This window comes from Acipenser ruthenus, chromosome 4 (genome assembly GCF_902713425.1).
Source record: "Acipenser ruthenus chromosome 4, fAciRut3.2 maternal haplotype, whole genome shotgun sequence".
In the NCBI taxonomy this organism is placed as follows: Eukaryota; Metazoa; Chordata; class Actinopteri; order Acipenseriformes; family Acipenseridae; genus Acipenser; species Acipenser ruthenus.
In genome coordinates, this window is record NC_081192.1 from 86,687,125 (window position 1) to 86,714,474 (window position 27,350).

Here is a 27,350-nt window from a genome sequence, read left to right on the forward strand (position 1 = left end):
TTGTTTTTTTCTTCAGCTTCTCATAAGGATGGTCTCTTAGTTTTGTCTTTGAGCATGTACAGTAAGTACAAATGTGATTCTTTTGCAGCACATGATGAGAAAAACATATAACTGGTTAAAGTGGCATTATTCTTTTTAAAGCACCAATCACAGTGATACACACATGTACTGTATATATACATGTTTGTTTATACTGTATATACATAAGTTTGTTTATGAGGCCTTTGCATTGACTCTCATTGTTGTGGTGGTCAATGCCCTTCTGGTCATTTAGAATAGTAAATCTACACTGTGGGCTTGGGGCTAAAATAAATACTATGCATTAATTTGGCAGTGATGTAAGGATAGGTGCAGCGCAGTCCAGATGCAAAATTCTAATTGCATTGTAGCTTGGCAATTATTTTGAACTGTGCCCTATGGAAGCTTAAGAGCAATGCAAATTAATCAACACAGACAAATAATGATCTCGATGAGTGCATCAGTCTAGTTAGTGGCCGCACTTGCAGTGTTAGGAGCACAGAGAGCAGTAGTCGCTGTATGACATTTGTGGAGCACGAAAATATAAACCAAAAACAATGTCAGAGGAAGGGCAGCAAAGTCCTCTTGGTGCACGGAAAATAAGTTTTCTTAAAAGGAGCGGAGAGTCCTTACGGCTGATGGCACTCAGCATGAAAAAGAGCCTCAGCCAACCTCAGTTATGCTGGTATCCTTAGGAAATGATATGTATCGGCCTGCCCTTTTTACCATGACATCCAGAAATTTGCCTAGCACTCTGGAAAAGGTGGATTGGGCTATACCTCCAGGCGTTCCAACTGTGGTCTGAAAGGAACCAGAGGTTAAGTAGTGCAGATAACACAGCACTTTCACATGGGCAGAGATAGTGGTCCCTAGATTGAGGCTGGGATCTAGCTTATCCCTCAATTAAGCTATTAGGTCAAGGATAACCTGCAGAGTGAGATAATAACACTTTAGCACCGCATCCTCCAGCATTCCGAACAGTGACCCTGGGATTGAATATGCGGGGTCGTCTTTGTCTTGCCCTTCTCTGAACGTGTTCCTGCCTCTCCTCAACAAGAGCTAAGTGTCGCCGCATCAGGAAGTGTACCACAGCAGCCATCCTGAAGCCAATGACAGGTCTCTGCAGGTGTGTGCTTTTATACAGCTCTTAATTACTGGCTTCTACAATGGTTTGCACCTTGTAGAAGAGGTGTAAAGTTTTTGGAGGGTCAGCAATTGCCTAAGTGTACGGCAAAATCCTTACATCATTATTATGTTTGCGCCCGCTTAGTTTCCACACCCTGTCTAATTCCATGCTCTTTTCTTCATTTGAATGTGTTTCAGTATAATTTTAATGGATTAATGATGTCAAAGTGCAAATTTGATAGCGGGTGCAGAACACCATGTGAACACCATTCTTTACATACGCAGTAAAATCAGGCTTTACGCTGCTAAACACGATTTACAGCAGCATTATGTGGGGTTTTGCAACTCGCAAATCACTGCGTGTATCCTTAAATCACCCCCTTTATGTTTAAACATTATGGGTACATGGCCTCTGTCCTCATAACCTTACCTTATAACCTAAGTTTGTCAGGTATTTATTTTACCTTGCAAGCACTATAAACACACACAAGGCTTGGATAGTTGGACTCCCAGCACCAAGAAGAGGAAGGTCTGCACCTACCAGTACTTCAATCATGTAGATTCTGTTTTGGTGAAATTGGTGGCTTTTTAGTTGCTGTTAATAAAGTGGCACATCTATTTCAAGTTGCAGGTTTTACCAACTGATCCTCATAACCTATTAAGGAGCTGTTGAGCCTGGATTTGGGCAGTAAGTCCTGACGCTGTGAAACATCAGCTTGTATACAACATGTTCCACACATTTTCAATTGGGGACATTCCTAAGATGCACTCTCAGGAGTTGAGCTTGGTTCAAATTCTGCAAGCCCATGGATAACTTAAAAAAATGGATTTTTATGAGATCAAAGGAACTGGTCATGGAAATGTACAACTCAAATTGGCAGGTATCACAGACCACGATTGTTACTATCACTGGCTGGCTCTGGAATTCACTATCCCTATCAATCACTATCATTCAGTATCATTCTCACTGTCATTAACTCATTGTTATTCACTTCATAGTACCGGCAAGTCCTTGATCTCTCCAAACTTAAATAATATTTCAGATTGGAAACTACTCCATTGTTCCGACAATGCAATTATTAGCAGGGAAGCTCATGCAGCTGTAAAAGCTAATAATTTAGCAAACACCCTTTAACAAGTTTAAATAGTCAGACCCTCTTGTCCAGTGGACCCTTCGCGTCACAATTTAATAGGGACGGTCAAATCAGGGCAAAAAATGGACATTGGTGCTCTGACCAAACTGTGTGTGTGTGTGTGTGTATGTAATACATGGATGAAGGCTATATTTGCATCCTGAGCCATTAGAAAAAAAGGCATAATATCGCAGTAGTGATGTCAAAATGGCACCTTTTGGAATTATTTTCCTGTAACTCACTGAAGCCCCTCTATTATTCTTTCTTTCTTTCTTTCTCTCTCCCTCTGTTACCGATTCTTTATACATTTCAGTTAACCCATCCTAGCCACATGTAAAAGTCCTTTGAGTCAGCCTAAACGATTACTAGTTTCAAGAGCTTGGTCCTCCACAAGAACTCAGCATGTACCTGAAAACTGCAACATTGGAAACAGACTAGATTGTATTAAGTGTGTCAAGGTATTGATTAGTTAGAGAGTTGAATAATGAAAAATGTTGGACATCGCATACAATATTTCTCATATTTCTTCTTTATTTAGGTTTATTAGTAACTAGTTAACAAGTACCACAATAAACACTTCCTTCAAACCAAATAAACCAAAAAACTAAAATAAAAACCTGCAAATGAAAGACGTTTATTTAAAAGAAAGCATATACTTCTGCATGCCTTTTGTGTGTTATTTTATTCTAACACATTTTTACACATCCTATGCTCTACTAGGAAGCAGGACAAGATATCTCTCAACTGCATTGCTGGAGACTGATATCACAAATATACAAGCAGAGATTGTGGATCATCGCACTTGTTACTGACATTCCCCATGCAGTTCAGAGGCTGTGTGTGTGTGAGTGTTCGGGGGGGGGGGGGTGCGGGGTGTGTGCCGACAGGTCTCCTGTAATCCATTCCCAGGCACTGTCAATCTGTGTCTGGGGAGAAAGATTATCTGAATTTTCACTGGCACAAAAAAGATGCCACTGCATTATTTTGAAAAAAAGACATGTGCAGAATTTACAGTTTAGACAGTTTGCAGTATAAATCTGACGCCTTTAGTGCAAATACAAAACTAAATCTGCACACACACCCCTTCCCCCTCTCTCTTTAAATCATATATATATGAAAAAAGACTTACAAGCACTTATATAGACACGTGCTTTAAAGTCTTTTTTTAACATTCTTTCTCTCCAGCCCTATAACAGAACCTTAAAATAAAATAAAGGTGCGTAAAGCAGTAGTTGTACTCAACAACCATTTAATGAATGTAAAGAGATAATATCTGTGTGCACATATATAGAGATATATATATACATACACGTCTGAAGACACAGCAAGGATGACCGTGGAAAGCAGCAGTAGAAACCAGCATTGGTACGTTATAGTAAAACTTGCCGCAGACAGGCACAAGAACTCAGTCGAGAATGAAAGTGGCACCGTAAGCACATTAATAATATCCACATATGAAACTCTGCTAACGCAGTCACTCCTCACCAGAGAACTAACACCAGTTCAATAGGCATTCATTCTAGTGTAGGACCAGAAAATATAGAATACATATATTTAAAAAGAAATCTACAAACTTTTCATCATCGTCACTCGAAATAACGTCTTTGATCTAACTTTGCCTTGGAAAACAAAAACATTATTGCATTCTCTGTAGTTTAAAGTCCCCAAAGTCCTTTGTAAAAATGCAAATAACAAAATTGCCCAGTTCTTTCAATTCATTTTATAACCTTTGCATTTTCATAACTTCAGACACATCCCGTTCCTTCTGTTCATCTTTGCACGGGATCAAAATTATCGAAGAGATGGTGCCCAATTTAGAAAAACAAGACATGTCCCACAAGTCATTTTTGGTGCAGGTGTACTGCAATACACTTTATATTTCCACTGATCTTGTGTACTGTGCTACATTGCTGTTTCACATAGCAAGAAAGAAGGGTTCAATATTTATTATTTAAACTAGCTTTTAACAATGTTGCATGTCATTTCCAAATTCTTCTGCTCCAATATAAATGTGATGTGGTAACAGTGGTAACGTGACTAATGTGTGAACCCAAAGTCACATGGGTTCGAACCCTTACTATCTTCCTATCTGTTTATATCAATGAATGTATTTATTTTACACAGGCAATGCAAGCTTTTGATTTTCTCATGATCAGTGATTCTCTTTTATATCCTTTAAAAAAATCTAAGCAGAAGCTCAGATCCCAGTTTAGGGCTACGCTAAATTCTTGTGGGTGTTCAAAACTCAGATTTAAAGGGAAAGCAAGTCACTAATGCAACATGATACCCCCCCCCCCCCCAAATATTGGTTTAATTATTTAACAATTATTAACAATAAATATTACATATTGCAACATTTTTTTCCCTTCAATACATTTATCATTGGTTTCCTGTTTTAGCATTTGTTTGAACACAGTGAAAGATTTTTTTGTGGACATTTTTTAAAAATGACTTCTTAGAAATCACACAATTAATTTATTTATATATAAAACAATTACAAGTGCAGTGTGGTGGACATGTGTCAATACAACTCGTGTGATCTTAGATCTGTAGAGAGGGAGGATGAGAGAAACAGGGTGTGTGCAGCCCTGCTTGTTCTCTGAAGACCGCTCCCTCTCCCAGTTAATTTTGATCCCTGTTAGAACTCGCATTATTTAAAAAGTAAATTCTCTGCGCACTGCTGTGTCCTTCAGAACATTAAACAGATTTCAATGGAGTAGAAGTTTTAAAACAATGACTTCTCAAATAACAGACAGCACCTTGCTAAGTACCCAGAACGCTATTGGTTCAAATGGATCCAAAGTGAAAGATCCTGTCCTCACTTGCCGTGATCCTCCTGAACTATTGAATGCATGCATGTTCCAAACATGATCCTGTTTAACGCAGCCTCCCTTTTTAAATGCATTTCAAATTGAGGCAGACAGTTTGGCCTATCTGCCTGTTCCTCGTTCATAATACAGGAAGTATAAAACCTTTATGACACAATTCTGCGTGTTTGTTAATCATCCCTGCAGCTAGGGGGTGCTGAAACCTCAGGATTTGTAATAATTTGAAAAGATGATGATCCACGTGCAATAAACAAAATGGCCAGAACAACTTCATGAGTTCTACCAAATCATTAAAATAGTTCAAACTAGCTTGCTATTTTTCAGGGGCTGATAAAATACTGTAATTAATCCCCTTGTTTTTGAGCTGTTTCGAGGTAAAAAAATAACTTGTATGTTACTCTAGCCGGTATGTGGTTTATTATCATATTGTGTGAGCTGCTCTTAGATAAATGCTGAAAAGGAACAAGCCTAGTTTTCAGGGATTTCAGTGTTACAAGATCTGGATCCATTACTACTTGCATTTAAAGTCTATCCAACTCTTACTGGACTTGTCTTGCATTGTTGGGATCTTAGTCAAACTCTTTCTGCCCTACAGACCTCCAGTCCCTTGCTCCCATGCTGTTAACCCTGTCAGCTACACACACAGCCTCCGAACAAACCAGGACTGGGCTAATTAAAGGGGGAGTGGGGACATTTAGTCCTGGGAAGACAAATGTTAAAAGGAGTTTTTGCAAGATTACTTACTGAACATTCAGTTAGACCCGGTTTCTACCTACACCAGCTTACCATTTAACCAAAGCACATTCTTGTCTCCAATCATAACCAGTTTCCTTTTCTGGTCATCCTGTCACTCTTCTAAGAATGCTGCTGTGATATATATGCAGTTTAAATACTTTCTATGACTTTCATGATTGAAAACATCTCATGAATGGTACAAGCACAGCGTTGGGCAGGGATGATCAGCCAATCTTTAAAAGGTGTTGCCGTTGGGAAGGGTAAACTCCAGTGAGAGGTGACTGGGACAGTCCAAACTGGCACTACATTAAAGAACACTTCAGCAATGACGAATGATATATTTAAGGGCTGTAGAAATGGCTACCACGAAGGGTATGTTAGTTTGCTTGCTCTACAATTAAAATAGGCTTTTTGCATAAAGTATTATATAATTGAGTACTGATTCTAAGTTTGTTTTGATTATACAGTTTTATATTTTAAATATGTAATAAGCTAAAGTAAAAAAAAAAAAAAAATCAGAAGGAACACTTTATGGCTTTCTTTAAAGAAGCAAACCGGGTACCTGCATCCTGTCTCAGACTCAGAAGTCACAAATTAAATGTCTCGGCAGACAGCCAAACGTAACAGGTGTCTAGTTTAGATACACAGACCGATGGAAAGAAGTTTGTATGTGTGGGCAAGGTGTGAACAGAGCTAGAAACAAAGAGCATACCAGTTTGAACCAGCTTTTACAGCAACGAAAGTAGGACGTTAAGTCAATTTAGTTAATTTAAGTCATAGAATTTAAGTGTCATAGAATGTTCTATAGATTTGGGATGATTCCACCCCCCTTCCGTCCTGAACAGGAGGTGTGTTAAAGGTGTGAGTTAACAGGTGGTTACCTCAACAATTGGATATTGAATAAGAAGATGGGAGGGGAATCACCATGATGTCTGTGTGTAAATATGTGTGTTTTCCTGCTATAAGTTGTTCCTTTCATTTCCTTGAATTGAACCCACTGATATCTGTGCTCTAATACAAACACATATACACATTGAGTCAGACGGAGACTTGCAGTTGAAGTAGGATTGTAACAATGTGTATGTGATTGTATTGGGGATATAACTTTCTTTCATAGAAAGTGTTTTTGATCAAAAACCAATTTGTCAGTCTGTTTTTTCCTTACAGGGATAACACAATAATAACATGAGAGGGTGAAAGTAGCTGGAGTCAGAGACAAGAATGTTCTTCCTCAATTCCCTTGTTCAATAGCACTTTCTGTATAAAGTGACTCCTAGATCCCTTTCCTCAATCTCTAGGGACCTAATTCAACCTGAAAACCTTCCCTTGCTTAGAAATGGCTTCTGAAATTCTTCCCCTCCGAGGAGGAAAATCCACTCAAAAACACCCCACGCTCCCGCTTTCCACATTGCTCGGTCTGTCACAAGCTTTTTACCAGATTAACAACAAGAACATTGCTTTTTAAGACAAAGAAAAAAACAAACTAAAACACTGCAGTTATTCATTATACAGTAATATATTCAAACACTTCACCACAAAACAGTTTAAAGATTTTTAAAAGTCTACAGTTCAAACAGTAAATCTCCTAGATGTCATGGATCAGGATCACAGAGTAGAGGCATGACAGAGAGGGGGAGATCAGAGGGAGTGTTGTCTGGGTTCAGTGGTACTGCTTTTAAACACACTGGCTCATTCCACTTCAAAACAAGAAAAAAAACATCACATACATCTCACTGTTACTGTCCTTATAAAAGTTTACCACGGTCATTATGCCATGCCTTTCTCAGGCTCATCATTTAACATGTTTTCTTTTTTTTTCTTTACCATACTTCTACTACCTATGCATTATCACTGTGCTTTATTACACTTGCTATGCTTTTACTATGGGAAACTTTTATAAGGATTAGTTTACCATGCTTTGCCATCTTTTTTTTAATAGGCTTAACCACAAGTCTCTGTGCTTTACAATCATACCTATGTTTAACCATGCTTAAATCTCACTTTGCTATGCTTTTACTATGGGGAAACATTTATAAGGGCAACCCTGCAGCCAACCCTTTAAGAGTTAGGCAGTCAAAACAAAGTTTCGAAATAACGTAATAAATAAGGAATGACTCGCTCTCTCCATTTAAATCACAGAAATCATACATTCAATATCCGCAGTGCCCTCCGAAAATGCACATGCAGAGTTTGTGCTGTGATCAAACCAGCCCTATTCTGCTAGGACTACAACAGGGAAGGCATTATCCAAACTTAAATTGTGACATGACCGAGCAGACAACAGGAGGACAACAGTTGCTGCCTAAACTAATCCTGGATCCGTGTGCATCTTGGATGCTCAACAAGCTGGTGAATGTAGTGTCTATACAAGTATACTTATATTGGGTTGGTTATAAGAGGTTCCTCCACAACTATTATTCACTCAGAAATACTAATGCTATGGACACCGAGAAAGGCTTCTAGTCCAAACTCCTGTCATTTAATTTATTAAGTTTCTTTCTATGTGTGTTTCTAAATTATCAGAGGATCAAACATGGTCTGTTCCTGGGGGGAGAACTCCCAAGTATGCATAAAATGATTCCTTAAATCTAATTATCAATTTCATTGATTTAAAGAGAGACAGAGCGAGAGCGAGTGACAGCCAGCCAGGGTGTTTAACCGCAGGTGCACCTACACAGAAATCACCTCAAAACCTCCTGGACTATTTACAATCTAAAAAAAAAAAAAAACTTAGAGAGAGACAAAAGAAAAGATAACCACGCTAGAAGAGTATAAGAAGAAAGGGAGACGGAGTCACACACCCCCCCATCAGCCCAGCGCTGCGATGACTTCTTGTGGCAGCGTGCATGCTGGGATGGCGGGGAGTGGGCGCTGCGGGCGGAGCCTACAGACTCACTGAGAGAGGCGCTGTGTGATCGCGGGGTGGGGGGGGTGGGTGGGGATGGCGTAGCTGCTCGGGAGTGGAATTTGTAGATGAGTTCGGCTCGGTGGTCCGTGCGAGCCCGGGCATTCTTGCGAAACATCAGCTTGTGAGACTCAATCTGTAGCGGGAGGAAGAGCAGGGGGCAGAGGAGGGAGGGAGGGAGAGATGGGAATGAGATAAGTCAAGGGGGGTGGGGGGTGGAAAGGGCAGGGTGATACCACATAGCTGGGTTAGATGCCTGAAAAATAAAAGTTAATACTGTTTTGAGGATTAATGGTCATGGATGTTTAAAAAAAAAAAAAAAAAAAAAAAAAGTATAATAAATCAAACAATGGACTAAATCAGAATAAGTGCATGAAGGGTAATTAATGAAGTTAACAAACTGTAAAATAAATTATATGAATGAACAAATGAATAAATGAATGAATGAACGGATGAAGAGGGAGACCCTGGTGTTTGAGAACAGTGCATCCCTGATTAGCCCATCTGAACTTGATTGGATCTGGAATGGACTGGACTAGCGTATCTTCTTTGGGATCTGGTTCAATCCTCACCTGGGATAACTAGTGGACCCCGCCCTTCTCTTGCTCCTTCAGTCTAGTTCAGTCTAGCTCAGCAACATGGAAGCACAGTGTTGCTAAACTAGGGATTGATTACAGGGATGTAAATAAGACTCATAACAGTTTCACCCATTCCAGGTTCTACTACAAGCTTGACTAGATAAAGTGCATAGGTAACAAGCTCAGGTGTGTCTTACTAAACTCCTAGTAAACCAAGAATGGATCACACTGCTATACAATGGGAGTCGCATTTCCATTCCATGCTCATTTCTTAAAGCGTTATTTATTGGGTGGGTGTTTATGAGATTCTGTAGCAATACTCTGTTACACAATTTTGCCAGTGACAAACAGGTTTTTCTTTGTAAATGTGTATTTTTAAATGCTTTGGGAAGTGCCTTTGGCATAACAGGCACTGTATAAATGGTTCTTTTTAACAGGATCCAAAATGTCTACTAACAGGTTTTAATACAGTATCAAGAGTGCATGCTAACTGGACTTGCTGCCCAGTTTGCAATGTAAGCAGTAAAAGGGATATTGTGTGTGAGTGAAAATAGTATTGGTGACTTAACAGTTGTTTACACTCCATGAACCTGCAAAACCTTTCAGGAGGGGCTGTAAATCAGATTCTATAGTTAAATATCCTTTATAAACCACTGTTTACTGTTTAAACTTTTATATACAAATGAAGAAAAAAACAGAGCTGATTCAGTGTTATAGTGAGCTTGATATTTCAAATTACAGCGCTGGAAAAATCTAAGGAAGATCCTCTAAAACAGGACACTTTTGGTTATACGTTTAGTAAAACGTTCAATCTAGTTTTTTTAAACCTTTACAGCCTTGCTTAGTTCCTACCGTTTTGATCCCATTGCTACTGTATTGTGACACTAAAGCTCAAATGGGAATCGTTTCTTGGCACCGGCAGTCTGAACTAATCTCGAGATGCACTGCTCTCACAGTTCAACACAACAGTCTTTTACATCCCATCTCCACGGAGCTCAAGCACCGTGACTCTAACCCTGGCCTGTACTACAGTGCCCCACTCAGGTCAGTAACTCTAGAGCCCAAAGCAGGTGGGGGAGATAGGCAGCTCTCACTTACTTGTCTCCGGGATGTGGGGGTCCAGACCCTTTGTCTCTCTCGTCTCCCCGGTGCAGGCAGGAGTCTCTCTTACTCCATTCTCCCGCGCCTCGCTCCCTGGTGGAGCTACACTCAGAGCACCACTAGGGGGAACCAGAGTTCCCTCAGCTGCCGCTTCCTCCTTCTCCCCCTCAGCCTAGAATACACAACAGGGGGACAAATGGGGTGTCAGTAGGTGGATGGTAATGGGATGGAGGGTGGGTAGCTTGATGCCATTATAAAAGTTTATCACAGTAAAAGAATAGCAAAAGTGAAAGAAAGCACAGTGAAAGCATTGTAAAGCCCAGAGAGGTACAGTAAAGCAAATGCAATGGTAATTTTATGGTAGATGCATAGTATGTAAAAAATGTACAATGCAAATTTACTCTGGTAAACATTTAAAAAAGAAAACATACATCAGGGTTCAACTGAAGACATTGAAAAAGACTTGTCGTTGAAATGTTTGTCATTGATTTTTTTAAAGGTTCTTTAATTCTTTTAAGGTACTCTTGCTGTGTGTTTCTAAGTGTTTGGTGTCTTGGTTGTGTCAGGCCGGTAATCGAGTTGAAATACCCTCTCAACTGGAACATGTATAAATACAGCCATTAAACAGACCAACTGAAAATAGAATGTGGATTACAAGTTTAAACTGTTTTGTCATTGCTGAGAGTGTAGATCTAACACTCAGAATGTCAAAGTAGCTGCTGCTAATACATTCCAATGAGGGTTGCTTCATGAAAACTGAGCCAGCCAGCTCTCTCTCTCTTTCCCTAATGTTTGAACCCTGAGTGTTGGAGGGGGTTGGGCACGGCGGAAAGGTGAAGAAGTGCCTGTAGCCAACAAAATAATTTCACAAATGAAAAATAAATTCTTACCTGTCACTCGCTTCCTTTCACTACATAGGTTTTAAACATGCAGTTCTTGCAAACATGGATTTTCATTTGAAGACATGGTATCTGGTACTACTTTAGTAAAGAAAGTGCTCTGTTTCCATGCCTTTCTCTCAAGAAATCTGTTGCACTTGCACTTCCTGGGTCATTCCACCTCAGCAGTTACTGGCTGAAAGCATGTCAGTCAATAGGTTAAGCAGCTGGTTGGTTAAAGACAGGAAATAAAGGTGTTGAAGGAGTGAGACAATGTCACCCTCCAGGTGAAATGACCAAGCTAACTAAAAGCATGGCATACAAACAGGTATTTATTTAAGCTACCAGATATCATGTTTTAAAATGAAAATACATGTTTGCTAACATAGGCTTCTTTCAAAACTACCCATTTGAGACCTACGTGGATGTGCACGGCATGTAGAGTCTGTGGATTTATTTTGTTAGCTACAATCACTTTAAAAGAGTGAAAAGCAGCAAGCCTACTTCCAGTACAGGGCTGAACCTCACCTTCACATTCCCGCTGCCTGGCTCATGCCCCACGTTGTCCATGGAGCCTATCTTCGATTGAGTCTTCTCTTTTAAGTTCGTCTTGTGGCTCTCAATCTTCACTTCACCACCACCTGAAACAGACGCAGCACACAGCACCTCAGCCAATCAACGCCTGACAGAAACTACAATGAAGTTTTATAGTCCCTAAAGTTTTGTAAGGCATTTTGGGGAAAAAAAGGCATTCTGTTTTTTTTGCTCTGTGGTCCTCAAATAAACTTCAGAATGATCTGAAGCTCAGTGTTTTAATATCTCTAAAGGAGTTTAAACAATAAATTGACATCTATGTAGCAGAGACATGTTCTTCCTTTGGTTGTAGCTCCTAATGTGTTCTTTATTTGTTTAATTTGTTAGTGTTGGTCACGTGTATTGGTTAAATGCTGTCGACAACACAGTAACAGCACATGAAACAGAAGAGACAGAAGAGACACAGACATACAGAGAGACGCTGCAGTACCTGGCTTGTCATTGATGTGACACACAGACATACAGAGACGCTGCAGTACCTGGCTTGTGATTGATATTCGTCTTGGAACCACATTTCGATGTGACTTTGCTCAAATCCACTTTCTTGTTGAGAATTTGCACCTGCGTGTGTAAGAAGAGACAGTTGAGGTACAACATGCAGAACTGTGGCTACACAGCACCCCCTATCCACACAAGACAATGTGACCTACAACACCAGTTCTTAATTCAAATAATAAAACAGAAATACCATTTACTTGTCAGGCTCACACTCTCACACACACGCACTCACTCTTGCATGCACTCAAGCTGCTCTTCAGTTCTAGTCATATATGTAAGGCAAAGTGTCTTCATAAAAGTAAAAGCTTGCAGCATCTAGTGATCTGCAACTTTGAAAACAAGCTTCCCTGAGGTCTGCTGGCAATACGCTGCTGTGCACTAGATGGTGCTGGTGCTTACTAATAAAGACACTAATCTAGCCTACATTACACATGTCTATGGCAGGCAGCTAGAACTGAAGAGCTGCTCCTGAACTCATTGTCTAAGCACTTTAACATTAATATTTTAAAAACTCAACAGCTGAGTATTCACACTCGCACACCACACACACACGCGTAATGTAGTCCCCAGTCTCTCAATGGATTCTCATGATAAACAATACTACCAGCCAAAGCATCAAACCTGATCTCCTATCAGAGTTGACCACTGTAATCTTGCAGTTTTCTCCTGGTTTTATGAAGCACTTTATCATGGAATGCCATGTTAATTATTATGCCTTACCATACATCTCCGGGCTTTACAATGCTTACCTATTCTTTACCAAGCTTTCACTGTGCTAAACTTTTATGAAAGGACCCTCTCCAGTGTGTCCCTGCTCAGCATTACTGTGAATCGATTGCAATCTGGCTGAGAGCACAGTAATGCAGAGCTTTACAGTAATGCAGAGCAGTATGAATCACAGGCTCACCAGTGTAAGAACACCAGGTATACAGCCCTGCCAGACTGAGCAGCACTACAGACCGTGAATCCTAAACACCACAGTGACACTGCGCCAAGCTGCGTGTGTGTGTCAGTGTGATTATTGCGTACTGGTTTTAAGTTCAATGAAAGAGTATCATGTCTTTCTGGGGTATGTGGTTAAAATGGATACAAATATTACATTATATATATATATATATAGTCACACACACACAGAGTCACAGAAAGAAGTATTTGGACAGTAAAAAAAATGAGAAAAACCACAAAGTGACTCCTATAATTTTTTATTGTTCCATTGAAAGATATAAATTAAAGATTCAGCTTTATAATAAAACAACACATTATTACATAACACGCATAAAATGAAAAACAACATGCAAGAACTAATTTCATACTTTGACAAAAGTATTTGGGCAGCCTTACATTAGTATTTTGTGTGCTCGCCCTTTGCTTCCTTTAGAGCTTGTCGTCTTTTTTTGCATTTTGAAACCAGTTCCTGGCATCTTTCCAGAGATATTTTTGCCCATTCTTCAACTCATACAGCTTTGAGTTCTGCAGTTGATTTTGGCTTCCTTTTTGCAAGCGCAACCTTCAAGTCAATCCACAACATCTCAATGGGGTTCAAGTCTGGGGACTGAGATGGCCAGTCCATCTTCCTTTTTTCAGAAATTCCTTTGTAGACTTTGCAGAATGCTTCGGGTCACTATCCTGCTGGAATACAAACTTCCGTCCAGTAAGCCTTCCAGCACTGGGTAACAAATGAGAGTGCAAAATGTATTGATATTTTGCAGCATTCATTGATCTTTCTGCAATACAAAGGTTGCCAGTGCCTAAGGATGAAAAACAAGCCCATACCATCACACAACTTCCACCATGTTTAACACTGGGCATGATGATAAGGGGCTCCCGAGTGGCGCATCCAGTAAAGGCACTCTGCGTGGAGTGCAGGATGCGCACTATAGCCTGGAGATGGCAGATTTGAATCCAGGCTATGTCACTGCCGACCGTGACCGGGGGTTCCTAGGGGCCAGCGCGCAATTGGTCGAGCGTGCCTGGGTAGGGAGGGCTTAGGTCAGCAGGGCAATCCACGGTTCATCACGCACCAGCGACCCCTGTGGTCGATAGGGCGCCTGCGGTTCTGCAGTGCAGCGATCAGATCTGTGTTGTCCTCCGGCACTATAGGTCTGGTGGCCTTGCTGTGGATCCGCAGTGCGAAAAATAACGGATTGGCAGGAACACGTTTCGGAGGACGTGTGTTCCAGCCTCTGTTTCCCCGAGTCGCCAGGGGATTGCAGCGGTGAACCGAGATACAAATAATAATTGGGCATTCCAAACTGAAAACAAACTATATCGTTGAATTGTTTGAGCATGAATTTCTTGACCACCTTCTCTCAGAACTTGTGTGAAATCTTTTGCAGTAATCTAAGGATTTTGCCAGCTGCTTGACCGATTCTTTTTCCAGATTTTGCAGAAATATTTATTGGTTGTCCACAGTTGCTTCCTGTTCTCCTGTGTTTGTCAATGATAGCCCACACTGTGCTTTTCGGTAAACCGAGTCTTTCTGCTATTTTTCTGGTAGTTTCTCCTTTTTCGTTTAATTGTATCACTGTCATTTTTAGATTGTTGCTGTACACTTTAGTTTTAACCATTTTGTTGCTTTTTTTACTCACAAATTTCCAATGTATTTTTTAGCACTTGATGATTATGTATTTATTTATTTTATCATCAACATCAGATGTTGATTTTCAATCATGATAATTCTCAATAATTAGCAACGAATGGGTTTCATACAAAATATTTTGATTGCCCAAATACTTTTGTCAAAGTATGAAATTCGTTTTTCCATGTTATTTTTCATTTTATGCATGTTATGTAATAATGTGTTGTTTTATTATGAAGCTGAAGCTCTACTTTAATTGAGATCTTTCAATAGAACAATTAGAAATTATAGAAATCACTTTTTGTGTTTTTTCTCATTTTTTTTTTAAACTGCCCAAATACTTTTGTCTGCAACTGTATGCACAAGAAGTCTTCTAAGAGGGTAAAATCTGAGACAAAGTGGAAGAGAAATGGTTGAAATTGACTGGTACACAACAATAGTGACCGCGTCCTGAGAAGCAACTATACTGTAACTACTGAGAACTACTGTATACAGTAAACACTGAGAAAGTCTGGTTCATAAGAAAGTGTGTCCAACCCCTTTCGGGAAGAGACCTTGGCTATTGTTTAGCCAGCTTTAAAACACAGGTCCTTTGCGTTACGATAGAGTTAAGGCTGGTTCATACTTCAATTGCATGACCACTGTTTGTGCTGATTTCTAGTCTCTCTAGTCGTGCGACTGTCAGGTGATCTAAGGGAGACTGGTCACCAGAGCTGGATTTTCTCAGCTCTAGCTGGTGGTGTTGCACAATCGTCTCCCAGTGGCTGCAAGACTGAAGTGTGAACCAGCCTTTACAATGTAGGTGTGTCAAAACGACAAGACATTATGTGAGACAGCAGATTGATGGCAGAGGTAGAGATAGTGAATCAGGAGATCTTTAAAAAAAAAAAAGGGGGTTACCACAGTACCTCTGCAGTTTTCCCATAGCCCTCTCTGGGCTTTACAATGCTTACACTATGGCACCCTTTTAAAAGACGAGGTGCTTACAGTGTGACTGAGATCAATGTTAGAGGTACAGAGAAAGGCTTTCAATGTGACAGAGACTAACAGCAGAGGTGAGTACACTGTGACCGAAATTAATGGCAGATGCAGAGAGATGCTTACAGTTTGACTGAGGTGATTGGTAGAGGCATAGAGATGCTTACAGTGTGGCTGAGATTAATTGTATACATACAGAGAAATGCTTACAGTGTGACTGAGATTAATGGCAGAAATACAGAAAGGGAGATGACTGTCAGAGAGTGATGTATTACAGAGTGCCCGAGATAGAGGTACAGTGATACTGGAGTGCTGGCAGCTCGGAGGAGGCAGCTGGTCAGACAGGCTGCAGTGAAATGGGATGGTTACTCACACTGGATTGCTTGGAGCTGACGGTGCTTTGCGTGTGGCTCGGGGGAGCAGATTTTTGTGCTTTTGAGACCTGCGAAAAACATCCACTGGCTTTACTGGAGAGGAACACACAGCTCTGCACACATTACAACACATCAGAGCAGACACACACACATATATATAAATATATCTGTATCTATCTATCTATATAAGAACATGATCTCCAACTATTTTATGTGGATCTAATATAGAATTATAAACAAGTATTTACTACAGATTAAAATACAATTTCCTCAAATACAGTATGTTCTTTTCTAAATAAATACATTTGAGGCAACAATTAAGTAATTGTAATCTCATATTTTGACTCTGTGTGTGTGCCTGTCTGTCGATGTGTTTTTCATCACTGATTGAATGGAATGTACTCTGCTTATGTCTTGTGACTTACTTTACACACATATAGAAATGAAGACAAAATAACACCGAAGTGTAAGGAAGAAAGAGTATGAGAGGCACGTGAATGGGGGAGAGACAGAGACAGAAAGACAGACAGACAGAGAGACAGACAGACAGACAGACAGAGGGAGAGAGAGAGAGAGAGAGAAAGAGAGAGAGAACACAAGGAAAGACAGAGGAGGTGTGGTAGAGCTAGAGATTTATTAGATAGATAATTAGGCTTGATGTTTATTTTTCAGGAATAAAAAAAACACCTTCATAAATAACTCTAGTGACGTATTGGACTGGGGTTCTTCATTGGAACACCATGAAACCAGTTAATTAAATCAACAGGTTTCACTGCTTTCAATTTATGAGTCATTTCTAACCAGCTGAGCTGACAACATGTCGTGATTGAGTGTGGCAGAGATACTGGTATCTAAAATAGGAAAGAAACCAGCTTCATTTGCTGTGATTTTCCTCAGCTTGGATATCTCCACATGGCCACATTTAATCAGCTGCTGGTCAGAAGCAAAGAATACACTGAAAATGGTCACATTGAGTAGCACAGGGGGGTGAAATTGAGCTGTCACCATTCACATCCCCTCAAACCAGACAGAAGGCATATTAAACTCAAAGCAAGCGCTAAAGATACTTGGCTGGCAGCAGCAGTGTTTGAACTCCTGGGGTGTGTCTCAGTCTGTTCAATATATAGCAGTAGACATTGTCCTTATCGGGTTAGTTCCTTTAGAGAGAAGGAGGTAGCTGGGGTTCTATTATGGCTGTGCAGATATTCAGATTACCTTTAAAAAGGAATAATGTAGATAATAATGTAATGCATTTCTCACCACTTGCAGTCTACACATTATTAGTTACCAATCAATGATAACAGGACAATGTCTTCTAGCAGGGAGAATTAATACAATTATCTAACAGCTTGTCAGAACCTAACCTACCATTGTTTCATCCATTTTCTTTTGATCACAGAACAAAAAATTCATTGTACACAAGCACTGAATACGAGTCACTGAACTGCAGACTAATAGGGAACTCCTTAGAAGAGTCACAGCTTATTAAAGAAAGTGTCTTTACAAAATCTAAAGAAAATATATTTTTTTAATCAAACAGATGAAACAAAGGTAAGTGCAGATAAAATCGATTTAATTGGGGCTTGTTACCAGGAGGTTCCCGGTTCAATCGCAGCTCAGCCACTGACTCACTATGTGTGACCCTGAGCAAGTCACTTAACCTCCTCGTGCTCTGTCCTTCGGATGAGACGTAAAACTGAGGTCCTATTGTAAGTGACTCTGCAGGAGCAGTTATGATGCATAGTTCTCCTAGTCTCTGTGAGTCGCTTTGGATAAAAGTGTCTGCTACAAGACTAATTCATAACAATAATAATAATAATAATAATAATAATAATAATAATAATAATAATAATAATAATAATAATAATAATAATTGATTAAGTTCAGACAAGTCATTAGAACATTTTATATGAGTTCACGCTACCAGAAAACAATATTATCAATGATTGATACTTAGTAATGTGCAAACTGCAAATAATGGGAAAAGCATAATTTCATGTTTTGCAATGAACATGTTTTTAACAGGTTTCTTTCTGTTTGAATTAATACCTGTTGACTTAAAACACGATAAAGGGAAATACATGGAAAATCTGAATATCTGCACAGCCCTAGTTTCAATTCATTGTGAGGAAATCTTCACATCCCCAGACCACTATGGGGCAACTAGAGGGGGTCATGCGGGACAAGCGAGATGTGTTCCACAAGCATTTCACCGACAGTGGAAGAGAAGGGGCAGGTTCACCAGGACAGCATTAGTAGTGAGCAGGTGTGACTTCAGAGTGTTTCTCGAGGACAGTTAGTGGCAATTAGACAGGTGACACTGGAGGCTCTTGCGTGAGCAGACGTGAGTCAGTGTCAGAGAACTGGGAGCTCCTGGTTAAAGATATTAGGGAGCAGTCAGTGAGGTCTATTTTAATGTTCTAAACATCGTCAGATCTTAACTCTTTGAACACTGCAGAGCTGTACAGAGGTTTATAGAAAAGAGAACACCACTCAACACTGCAGCGCTGTATAGCCTATAAGAAACAGAATGTAACACTGCAGATCTGAATACAGGTTTAAAGGAAAGAGAACTCCACTCCATACTGCAGAGCTGTATAGAGCAGTATATATTTTTAAACCATTTGTATTTGTTTACAGTATAGAGCAGTATATAATTTTTTTCTGGACTTTTATTATATTTAGTAGTTGGTGTCAATCAAAAAAACAACATTAAAATAGACCCCAATGTAAAAAACAAAAGTAGTTTGTGTAACCTGGAACTACAAATTGCAATACTGAGCACTGAATGCTGGATTAAAAAAAAAAAAAAAAACTGGGTACCACAGATGACCATCTTAGAGCTATATTTAGAAACACTAAAAAAAAATGTAATAAATACATTCAAATGACAAATGTTTCCAGCAAGTCTTTTTCTTCAGTAGTGAAATGAGTTTCGATTCACATACTTAGAATCACCCAACTGGTAAAGCGTCAAGGGCCTCCTATTGATTCCATTAAGAGGAATGTGCTGTTTTAACGAGATGGAAATGAGGTGTTGGTTAAACCCTGTGAGACCCAGTACTTACATTCCCACCACCAGGAACATGCTTGATATTGTCCTTGGAGCCACAGCGCGAAGTGACATGGCTGTAGTCGTTTTTTTTGGTGACTATCTGAACCTACAATAGAGCAGCAGAGCAAAGAGGGTGAGGGGTCAACCAGGGGTCAGGAAGTTAGAGCAGGGAAAGAGGAAGAGGGAGGGAGGGAGGGAGGGAGCTACAAAAGCAGGTTTTCACAGGTTTCAGGCAGCACACAACACCGACACAAATACACACATTTACACTGCCTGGCCTTTCTATTAGGACCGCTCTGCCCAACTGAATATCACCCTTGTGTAGGGCATGTTCTCCTGGTATATACCAGGGCCATCGATTGCTCTGGCAGGCCAAACAAATGCTGTAGTTTTACTTAAGCAACAACACTGCTGCATGTGTACCATGATGGCGATGGCTACATTCAAAACCATAATGCACCATAATTCTGCTTTACCAGAATTGTGCACAAATGACAGACACTTATGGTCCCCGCAATCCCCAATTGTGACAGGCATTTGTTGAGCATGTCTGGGATGAACTTGAACAATGCGTTCATCATCCCGTGCCTACCCCTATGCATCAATTGCGTGAAATATTGAAGACTGAATGGATCCATCTGTGGAGTCTATACCACGTCAAGGCTGTGATCAGGATAAACGGTGGCCCAGCCCGATATTGGGGACAGGTCCTAATAAAGTGGCCATGCAGTGTATACACCCGCAGAGTTAGGAGTCAGTCAGGGGACAAGTACAGCTGGAGTTATTTAAAGCTGCTGCCAGTGTCTGCACAGAACCACATGTCTGGGCTCAGACTCTGCAGCAGCTGCAGTCACTACGAAAGCAGCTTTACCAGAAAGAGAACAATCACTGTTGAAGAGCTACTGCTGTTTGATCCTGCAGATTGCAAATCTAATAATTAGCAGTAACACACCATTAAGAGAAGATTTGGAAAAATAAAATATTACAACCAGAGGAAACTCTGAGCAGAGCTGTGAAGAAGAGTTTAAAACACAGTTTAAATGCAACCAAGTAAGCACCATCTTCCTTGATCAAGCACTGGCTCTGTAGTACCAGATGGAAAAAAAAAAAAACAAACAAAAAAAAAAAACAAAGGGTACTATGACATGTGTTTCTTTCAAAGCTGCATATCTGAGACTTGTGTAGTGAATGGAGGTGCAGAACAGGCAAGGTTTATGGAATGATTTAGTTAGCTACAATCCCTAAGGGCAGTGGGATGTTGTTTCTAGGAACCCAGCATTAGCTGACACAGTGCTTCAAATCACTGGAACGCACACATTACTAGGAGTCCACTCAAAATTCTCAAATCTGTTCGGACAGGAGCCGCTGGTGATTTTGATGGTCATTTATTTTGATGTTTGATCCACTTTATAGCAGCAGAAAATATAGAAAAGAAAAATCCAAAAATGTCAAAAGGCTACAGTGGAGAGGGCATTCACACAAAACTCAAAAGATGGCAGCGATCCCAAAATCGACAGTAAGGAGATAAGGCATGCACACTGTCTACGGCTTCAACAGCACACTCATAAGAACATAAGAAAGTTTACAAACGAGAGGAGGCCATCAGTCCACTCCACACTCATCCTAGACAGTCGAGACCCCTCGACTGCTTAAATCCTGCGCTCTAGTAACACCTCAACCATTTCTATGTCAGTGGTATTGCTACCAAAAATAACAATTATATATATACACACACATATATAATATACATATATATAGTTCCGATCTCTCTCTCTCTATATATATATAGAGATATATAAAACTGTATTTGTTTGTGTATATGTACTGTGTGTATATATATATATATATATATATATATATATATATATATATATATATATATATATATATATATACACATACAGTACACACACACACACACACAGTTAATTCTCATTAAAACGAACTCGGATCACACGAATTTCCTGATAGTACGAATATTCTACATGGCCCCAGCCAAATTTAGCAGTCGCTTATTTCCTGTTAGTGCAAATTATTTTGGAGCCCTACTAGGAAGAAAAAATGTAAATAAAATGAAATCGCTCTAGGGATGACTGCTGCTTTTCTTAGAACAGCAATCCACACTTATCCAAGCTGCTGTTTCTTCACTTGGAATGGTAAATTAGCCCAATCAACACCAATGAACCTCACCTGTTGAAAACTTGATGCGGACAATCGAATACATGGTTTGCCAGTTACACTGAATCAGAGGCACACTGCTGTCTACGTGACTGTAAATATCTTATGCTGTCTACTTGACTGTAAGTATCTTATACACAGTTTCCCCTAATATGAATTCTGGTGTGAGATTACGATCCCTTGGTGTTTGTGCTACTGAAATAATACAGAGGGGAAAGCGTGCAGCTGGTGCTGCAGTGTTTCGGGGGGCAGTCTCCTACCTTGCCTCCTCCTGGCTGGTACTTAATGTTGTCAGTGGAGCCGATCTTTGATCTCACGTTCTTGATGACGGGGGTCGGGGTGCCTGCTCCGGCAGCACTGGCGGGGCGGGGGGTGGTTTTGGGGGCAGGGCTGGTCTTGGGGGGTCCTCGCTGGGGGGTCAGCTTCTTGTCGGCGGTGGCAGTGGGGGTCGGGGGTTTGGGGGTACGGGTGCGGTTAGCAGCCAAAGGGGTTCCTGGGCTGCTGGGGGTGGTGGCGTTACTCCTGGAGCCGACTGGAGCCACCCGTGGTCTGCTGGGGTCTGCTAAGGAGAGAAAAATAAAAATAAATCTAAAAAGGTCTAAAAAGTTCAGCAATAACTCAATAATTCCAGCAACCCTTATAAAGGTTTACCACTGTATTTTTACTTAGTATTTTCGCAGTTTTACCATGACTATACTATGCATTTACCATAGTTTGCTATACAATACCTTGCTATTCTTTACAATGATTACCTATGCTTTATCATGCTTTCCTACACTTTGCTATGCTTTTACTGGTACTAATAAACTTTTATGAGGGAAATGAGGAGGCCATTCGACCCATCAGTGCTTACCAGATTCCTAATTGCTGATTGTCAGTTTTTCGATTTGACTGTTCTTAAGATCCCAATGATTCAGCATCAACCACATGACTAGGTAACCCATTATTAGCAGATGCCTTTATCCAAAGTGGCTTACAGAGACTAGCCCTCACCACTCTCTGTGTGAAGTGTCTCCTACCTTCTGTCGTAAAGTCTATCTCCACTTAATTTCCACTGGTCCTGGTTTCTGTGCTGCAGTTAAAGTATTAGTTAAGGTTAACTATGTCATCTCCTTTTAATACTATAAGAACATCAGAAAAAAACCAAAACAAAACACAAATTGCTGTAATTTGTTCAATCTTTAATTTTCGTATATGAAAGACATCATAGTAAAGTTGATTTCAATTTTTTAAAGCTGTCGCGCCATACAGAGACTTCAATGAGACTGTGTTATAGACTTGCAAGGCTAAAACTGCAACTTTTCGTCTAAGAGAATGAAGAATGAGGTGTATGGTGCATGTTGTGTTGGGTGGTTGTCTCCAATGAAGTTCAGAGTGTATTTCTCACACACTCTTTGCTGTGTCAGGCTCTCAAGTGAAGAGGGCAGGAGAAAATACACTTACAAGCATATTAAAATGCATTAAATCAAAATAAAAAAACAAACAAATGATATTAACATGATATTTATGTTTTCTGTTGTGGTTTAAACATTTCAAATGCTTTGTCATTGACATTCGGTAGTGTAATTGCGGCTAATATGTTCCAATGGGGACATGACATAACGTTTTTTTTAATAAAAATGCAGTTCTACTGTGTGCCACCGGAGGGCCCCACTAACCTACCTTGCCGGCTCTCTGTCACACAAAGGTATCAAACAGGTGACGGATGAGACCTGATAGATGACCTTCTACGGATCCAGACAGACATTTCTCACTCATATAAATCTGACAACTCTGATTCCCATCACCCATCAACCCAGCACTCCATGTTATACCAGACTAACCGGTGCACATGTGCTGCACTTGTACATTCTTGTAAAACTAGGCTGTTCTCTCTCCACAGGCACATGCAGTCTCAACTGATAATAATAAGCAGCAACGCACCACTAAGCATCTCTTGAAGCCATACCGGATTCATTTGTATTTTTATGTAACAGAAAAAAAACTGTAATGTTATTGTATAACAAAAGGAGCTTTAAAAAGTCCACACAACACATTTCTACTCCAGGCAGAGGTGAAGTAGAAGTAAGGGAGAAAGAGAGGGAGAGGAGAGGAGGGGAGAGGGAAGAGAGGTGCAGGAGGAGTAATGGAGAGGGAGAGGAGAGGAAGGGAGAGAGAAAGAGAGGGAGAGAGAGAGGGAGAGGGAGAGGGAGAGAAAGGGAGAGGGAGAGGTACCTGATGGTGATTTCGCTGTACTTGTTTTCTTCACATCTGTTGGTTTGGAGTCAGTCTTGATAGCTGAGAAAAAGAACACACTTTAAAATATTTATTTCTGAGGCTGAAGTTCTATTTTGCACCACCCTGACAAATTACTGTTTAGCAGCAGTCTTTTTCATACACTGCAAACAAGTGAGGTAAGCACAAGGTCTGGAATAGGAGGGCATTATAATAGTCCAGTCTAGAATCAGTTTCCGTATCAGACAAACCAAGATAACTAACATGTGGGCCTCTTGGGTGGGGTGCTGGTGCTGGTGCTGGTGCTGGTGCTGTTCCTCTGGACTGGGGCGCGGGGCGTGGCTGGCTTGGGGGTGACACTGCTCTTTGGGACAGGAGGTTTAGCAACAGGAGCAGGGCTGGCCTTGGGGACTGCAGGGCGCTTCTCAGGGCTCTTCACTGGACTGCGAGCATCCGAGAGCTGGAGAGAGAGGGGAGACAGTGAGGGAGATCTGAACTGAAGAGAGAGATGGCAGGGAGTGGGAGACCGTGAGGGAGATCCAAACCAAATACAGAACACAGTCCAGCAAAAAAAATAAAAATACAGGGAGGGAGGGAGAGACAGTGAGACATGGAGTAAGAGAGACAGAGAGGAGGAGACATGGAGAGAGAAACAGGCAGAGAGATCCAAACTGAACACATCCCAAAGAAAACTCTCTACTCTCATTGCATTTCTAACATCCTGCTGCAATACTCGGTATGAAAATACACTGCTCCAAACCATGCCTTGAAGAACCAGTATAATTTTTACTGGGAAGAACAAATTAAAGCTCAAAACAAATTACAATTTTTTTACCTCACCATAATTAAAAACCCAAATCACAGACAGACCCTAAACCAAATCCAGAATTAGTGACAAAAACTGCAAATTGAAACTGGCAGACACAAATTAAACAGGGAGCCCAGAATGGCTCGACCATGGAGACAGTGAAAAGATGAAATGCATGTCATTCTGAGACCTGATAGAGGGCAGCAGTGTGGAGTAGTGGTTAGGAGTCTGGACTCTTGACCGGAGAGTTGTGGGTTCAATCCCTGGTAGGGGACACTGCTGCTGTACCCTTGAGCAAGGTACTTTACCTAGATTGCTTCAGTAAAAACCCAACTGTATAAGTGGGTAATTGTATGTAAAAATAATGTGACATCTTGTAACAATTGTAAGTCGCCCTGGATAAGAGCGTCTGCTAAGAAATAAATAATAATAATAATAATTCTCTATAGTACAAAACAAAGAGAAATCTGTTATTTTTGAGTAATAAGGTTTTGGGTCATTGAATAATTTACTCTTCAGTTTAGACACTACGTGAGCAAAATGTCACGAGTACTTTCAATAAATACTGTACATACTTTAATGCTAACTTATGGGGTATGCATAAACTACAGCCTTACATTTTAACTGTAATGTTACTTTGAACTACTGTACACAAACTTGGTCTTACAATAAAAACAATTATTCTTATTTGAAATTCTACAAACAATATGGCTGCAAAGCAAATTAACACAGAAATAGAATACATTTTTTTTAATTGCAATGCTGCAGATGGAATATACTATATACAGTACTTTACAAAAGGCCTGCATGCATACTATATATTTCTAATAATAAAAAAACCTGTACCGATACTACACTCATGCAAATAAGGAAATTATAATATTGTATTCCTTATTGATCACCTTGCTGTATCAATATAAAGCATCCTGACTCACTCCTTACAAAGAATATTGAATATATTATATAGATTTACCTTAAGGATCAAGAATCCAGTCGCTTATTCACCAGTCACAAACATGCATTGCAAGTGAGTGGATTGATTGATTGATTGATTGATTGATTGATTTAAAAACTGGCTACAATTAGCTGTCCTGGCATTTCTATGAACCTGTCTCTAGCTAAAGCATGCAGTATATTCACAATTAACCATTGAGGCGCTGGGAACCAACGAAGTACAAGAAGCTTGATAACATGTGAACTCAAGCATGTGCAGCAAAATTGTTATTAAGTATCATATGTAATTCATATTCTTTTCAATGCGTAAAACACCCTATGCGCTGGAGCGCTGTGTTATGTACTTCTGTACATTTGTTACATTAACTTTGGCAATGCCTGTATGACTTGTTATTTAAAACCGATTCAGGTTTGTCTCCTCAGAAGACCTACGAAGGGATTTTAAAAGTATTTACTAGACCACACTGTCTCCCACCTAGTGCCTCAGTTCTTACCACTAAACCACACTGCCTGCCACTCTCCCTCCCAGTCCCTCAGCTCTAACCACTAGACCACAATGTCTCCCTCCCAGTCCCTCAGTAAAAAGCACATTTTCCTGCATATACTCACCTCCCCTATCTCTGTACAACACAGATTAGACAGATCAACAGGGCATTTTAAAATATAGCAGAGATTAAGAGGGGTTCCTAAAATGGAAATAGACACACTAAAAACATACTACATCTAATGGCTTTGTTTTGTATTTAATGAAATAATTCCAGTGTACAAACTGTGCTTAATTCCAGCTTTTGCCTTTTTTTTTTTAACCCTATACATAGGTTTCGTCTGCACTTTGGGGTACATAAGAACATAAGAAAGATGGGTCTTAAAGGATCCCAATGATTCAGCAAAAACAACATAGAGCGTTTATTTTGTACTGGTGCCTGTTTTCATTCACTGCCGTATTCCACAGTCTAAATGTGCATCATTATTCCACCCAATTCATCCAGTAACAGTATTATCTACATATTCCTATTCAAATGCATACTTCATTTTATAAATATTTAATAGTGTTAGTTTTTGTTGTGAACAGTAGTATTATTATTTGTTTAAATAAAAGTACTGAATAGCATTGCTATTTCAACAGCTGGCTGATTTCCTGCCTCTGCCTGATCGCTTTTGCCTAACCCTTACATCTCTGAAAAAGATCCCAGTTATTCAGCATCAACACCATGGCTAGGTAACCCATTGCATACCCTCACCTCTCTCTGTGGGAAGAAGCGTCTCCTACCCTCAGTCCTAAGCCTATCTCCACTTACATTTCAAACTGTGTGTCCACTAGTCCAAGTTTCTGTAATGTGCTTAAAGTATTGGTTAGGGTAAACTATGTGAACTCCTTTTAAGATTGTAAAGACTTCAATAAAGTCCTTCCTAATAAATCTAGTTCCTTCAACCTATCTTCATAGCTCATTCCTTTAAGCCCTGGGATTAGTCTGGTTGCTCCTTGTTGGACTCCATGACTAGAACTAAACACAGTATTCTACTTGCAGGCTCACCAGTGCATTATACAACCCCATCATAAACTCATTTCAGAAAAGAAAAGACGGAGAGGCAGAGGGAGAGGGAAAGACTATATGCAAATGATGCAACGTTTAACTAACTGGGACCACACTAGAATTCCAACTGTGAACTTGTTGGTTACTTTCCCAATCAAGAAACCTCCTAAAATGATACAACACAACCCCTTCACCTGTAAAGATATAACACACAGCACTGCACTGCTCTGTAAATACCAGAGATGTTCTATGCAGCAGGGCAGAAGAGCACAGCACACAACAG

At 40.1% G+C, this 27,350-nt stretch overlaps 1 protein-coding gene across 15 annotated transcripts in view; it reads right to left on the reverse strand.

Moving 5' to 3' along the window:
* Window positions 1–2,782: 2,782 nt before the first annotated feature.
* Window positions 2,783–27,350, reverse strand: part of LOC117400419 (microtubule-associated protein 4-like) — a 132,162-nt gene continuing 107,594 nt past the window's right edge. For 10 of the 15 annotated variants that reach the window (XM_059023001.1, XM_059023013.1, XM_059023014.1 and 7 more), the window contains 9 exons: window positions 24,035–24,230; window positions 23,771–23,833; window positions 21,817–22,118; window positions 19,392–19,484; window positions 16,323–16,391; window positions 12,375–12,456; window positions 11,830–11,942; window positions 10,421–10,595; window positions 8,870–9,000 (listed from right to left, as the gene is read on the reverse strand). In XM_059023001.1, the coding sequence (XP_058878984.1) occupies window positions 8,993–9,000; window positions 10,421–10,595; window positions 11,830–11,942; window positions 12,375–12,456; window positions 16,323–16,391; window positions 19,392–19,484; window positions 21,817–22,118; window positions 23,771–23,833; window positions 24,035–24,230 (1,101 nt within the window). In that variant the 3' untranslated portion in view covers window positions 8,870–8,992. Of the gene's footprint in view, window positions 9,001–10,420; window positions 10,596–11,829; window positions 11,943–12,374; window positions 12,457–16,322; window positions 16,392–19,391; window positions 19,485–21,816; window positions 22,119–23,770; window positions 23,834–24,034; window positions 24,231–27,350 lie in introns of all 15 variants that reach the window. The other 5 variants (XM_059023003.1, XM_059023005.1, XM_059023007.1 and 2 more) reach the window with 5 other exon arrangements.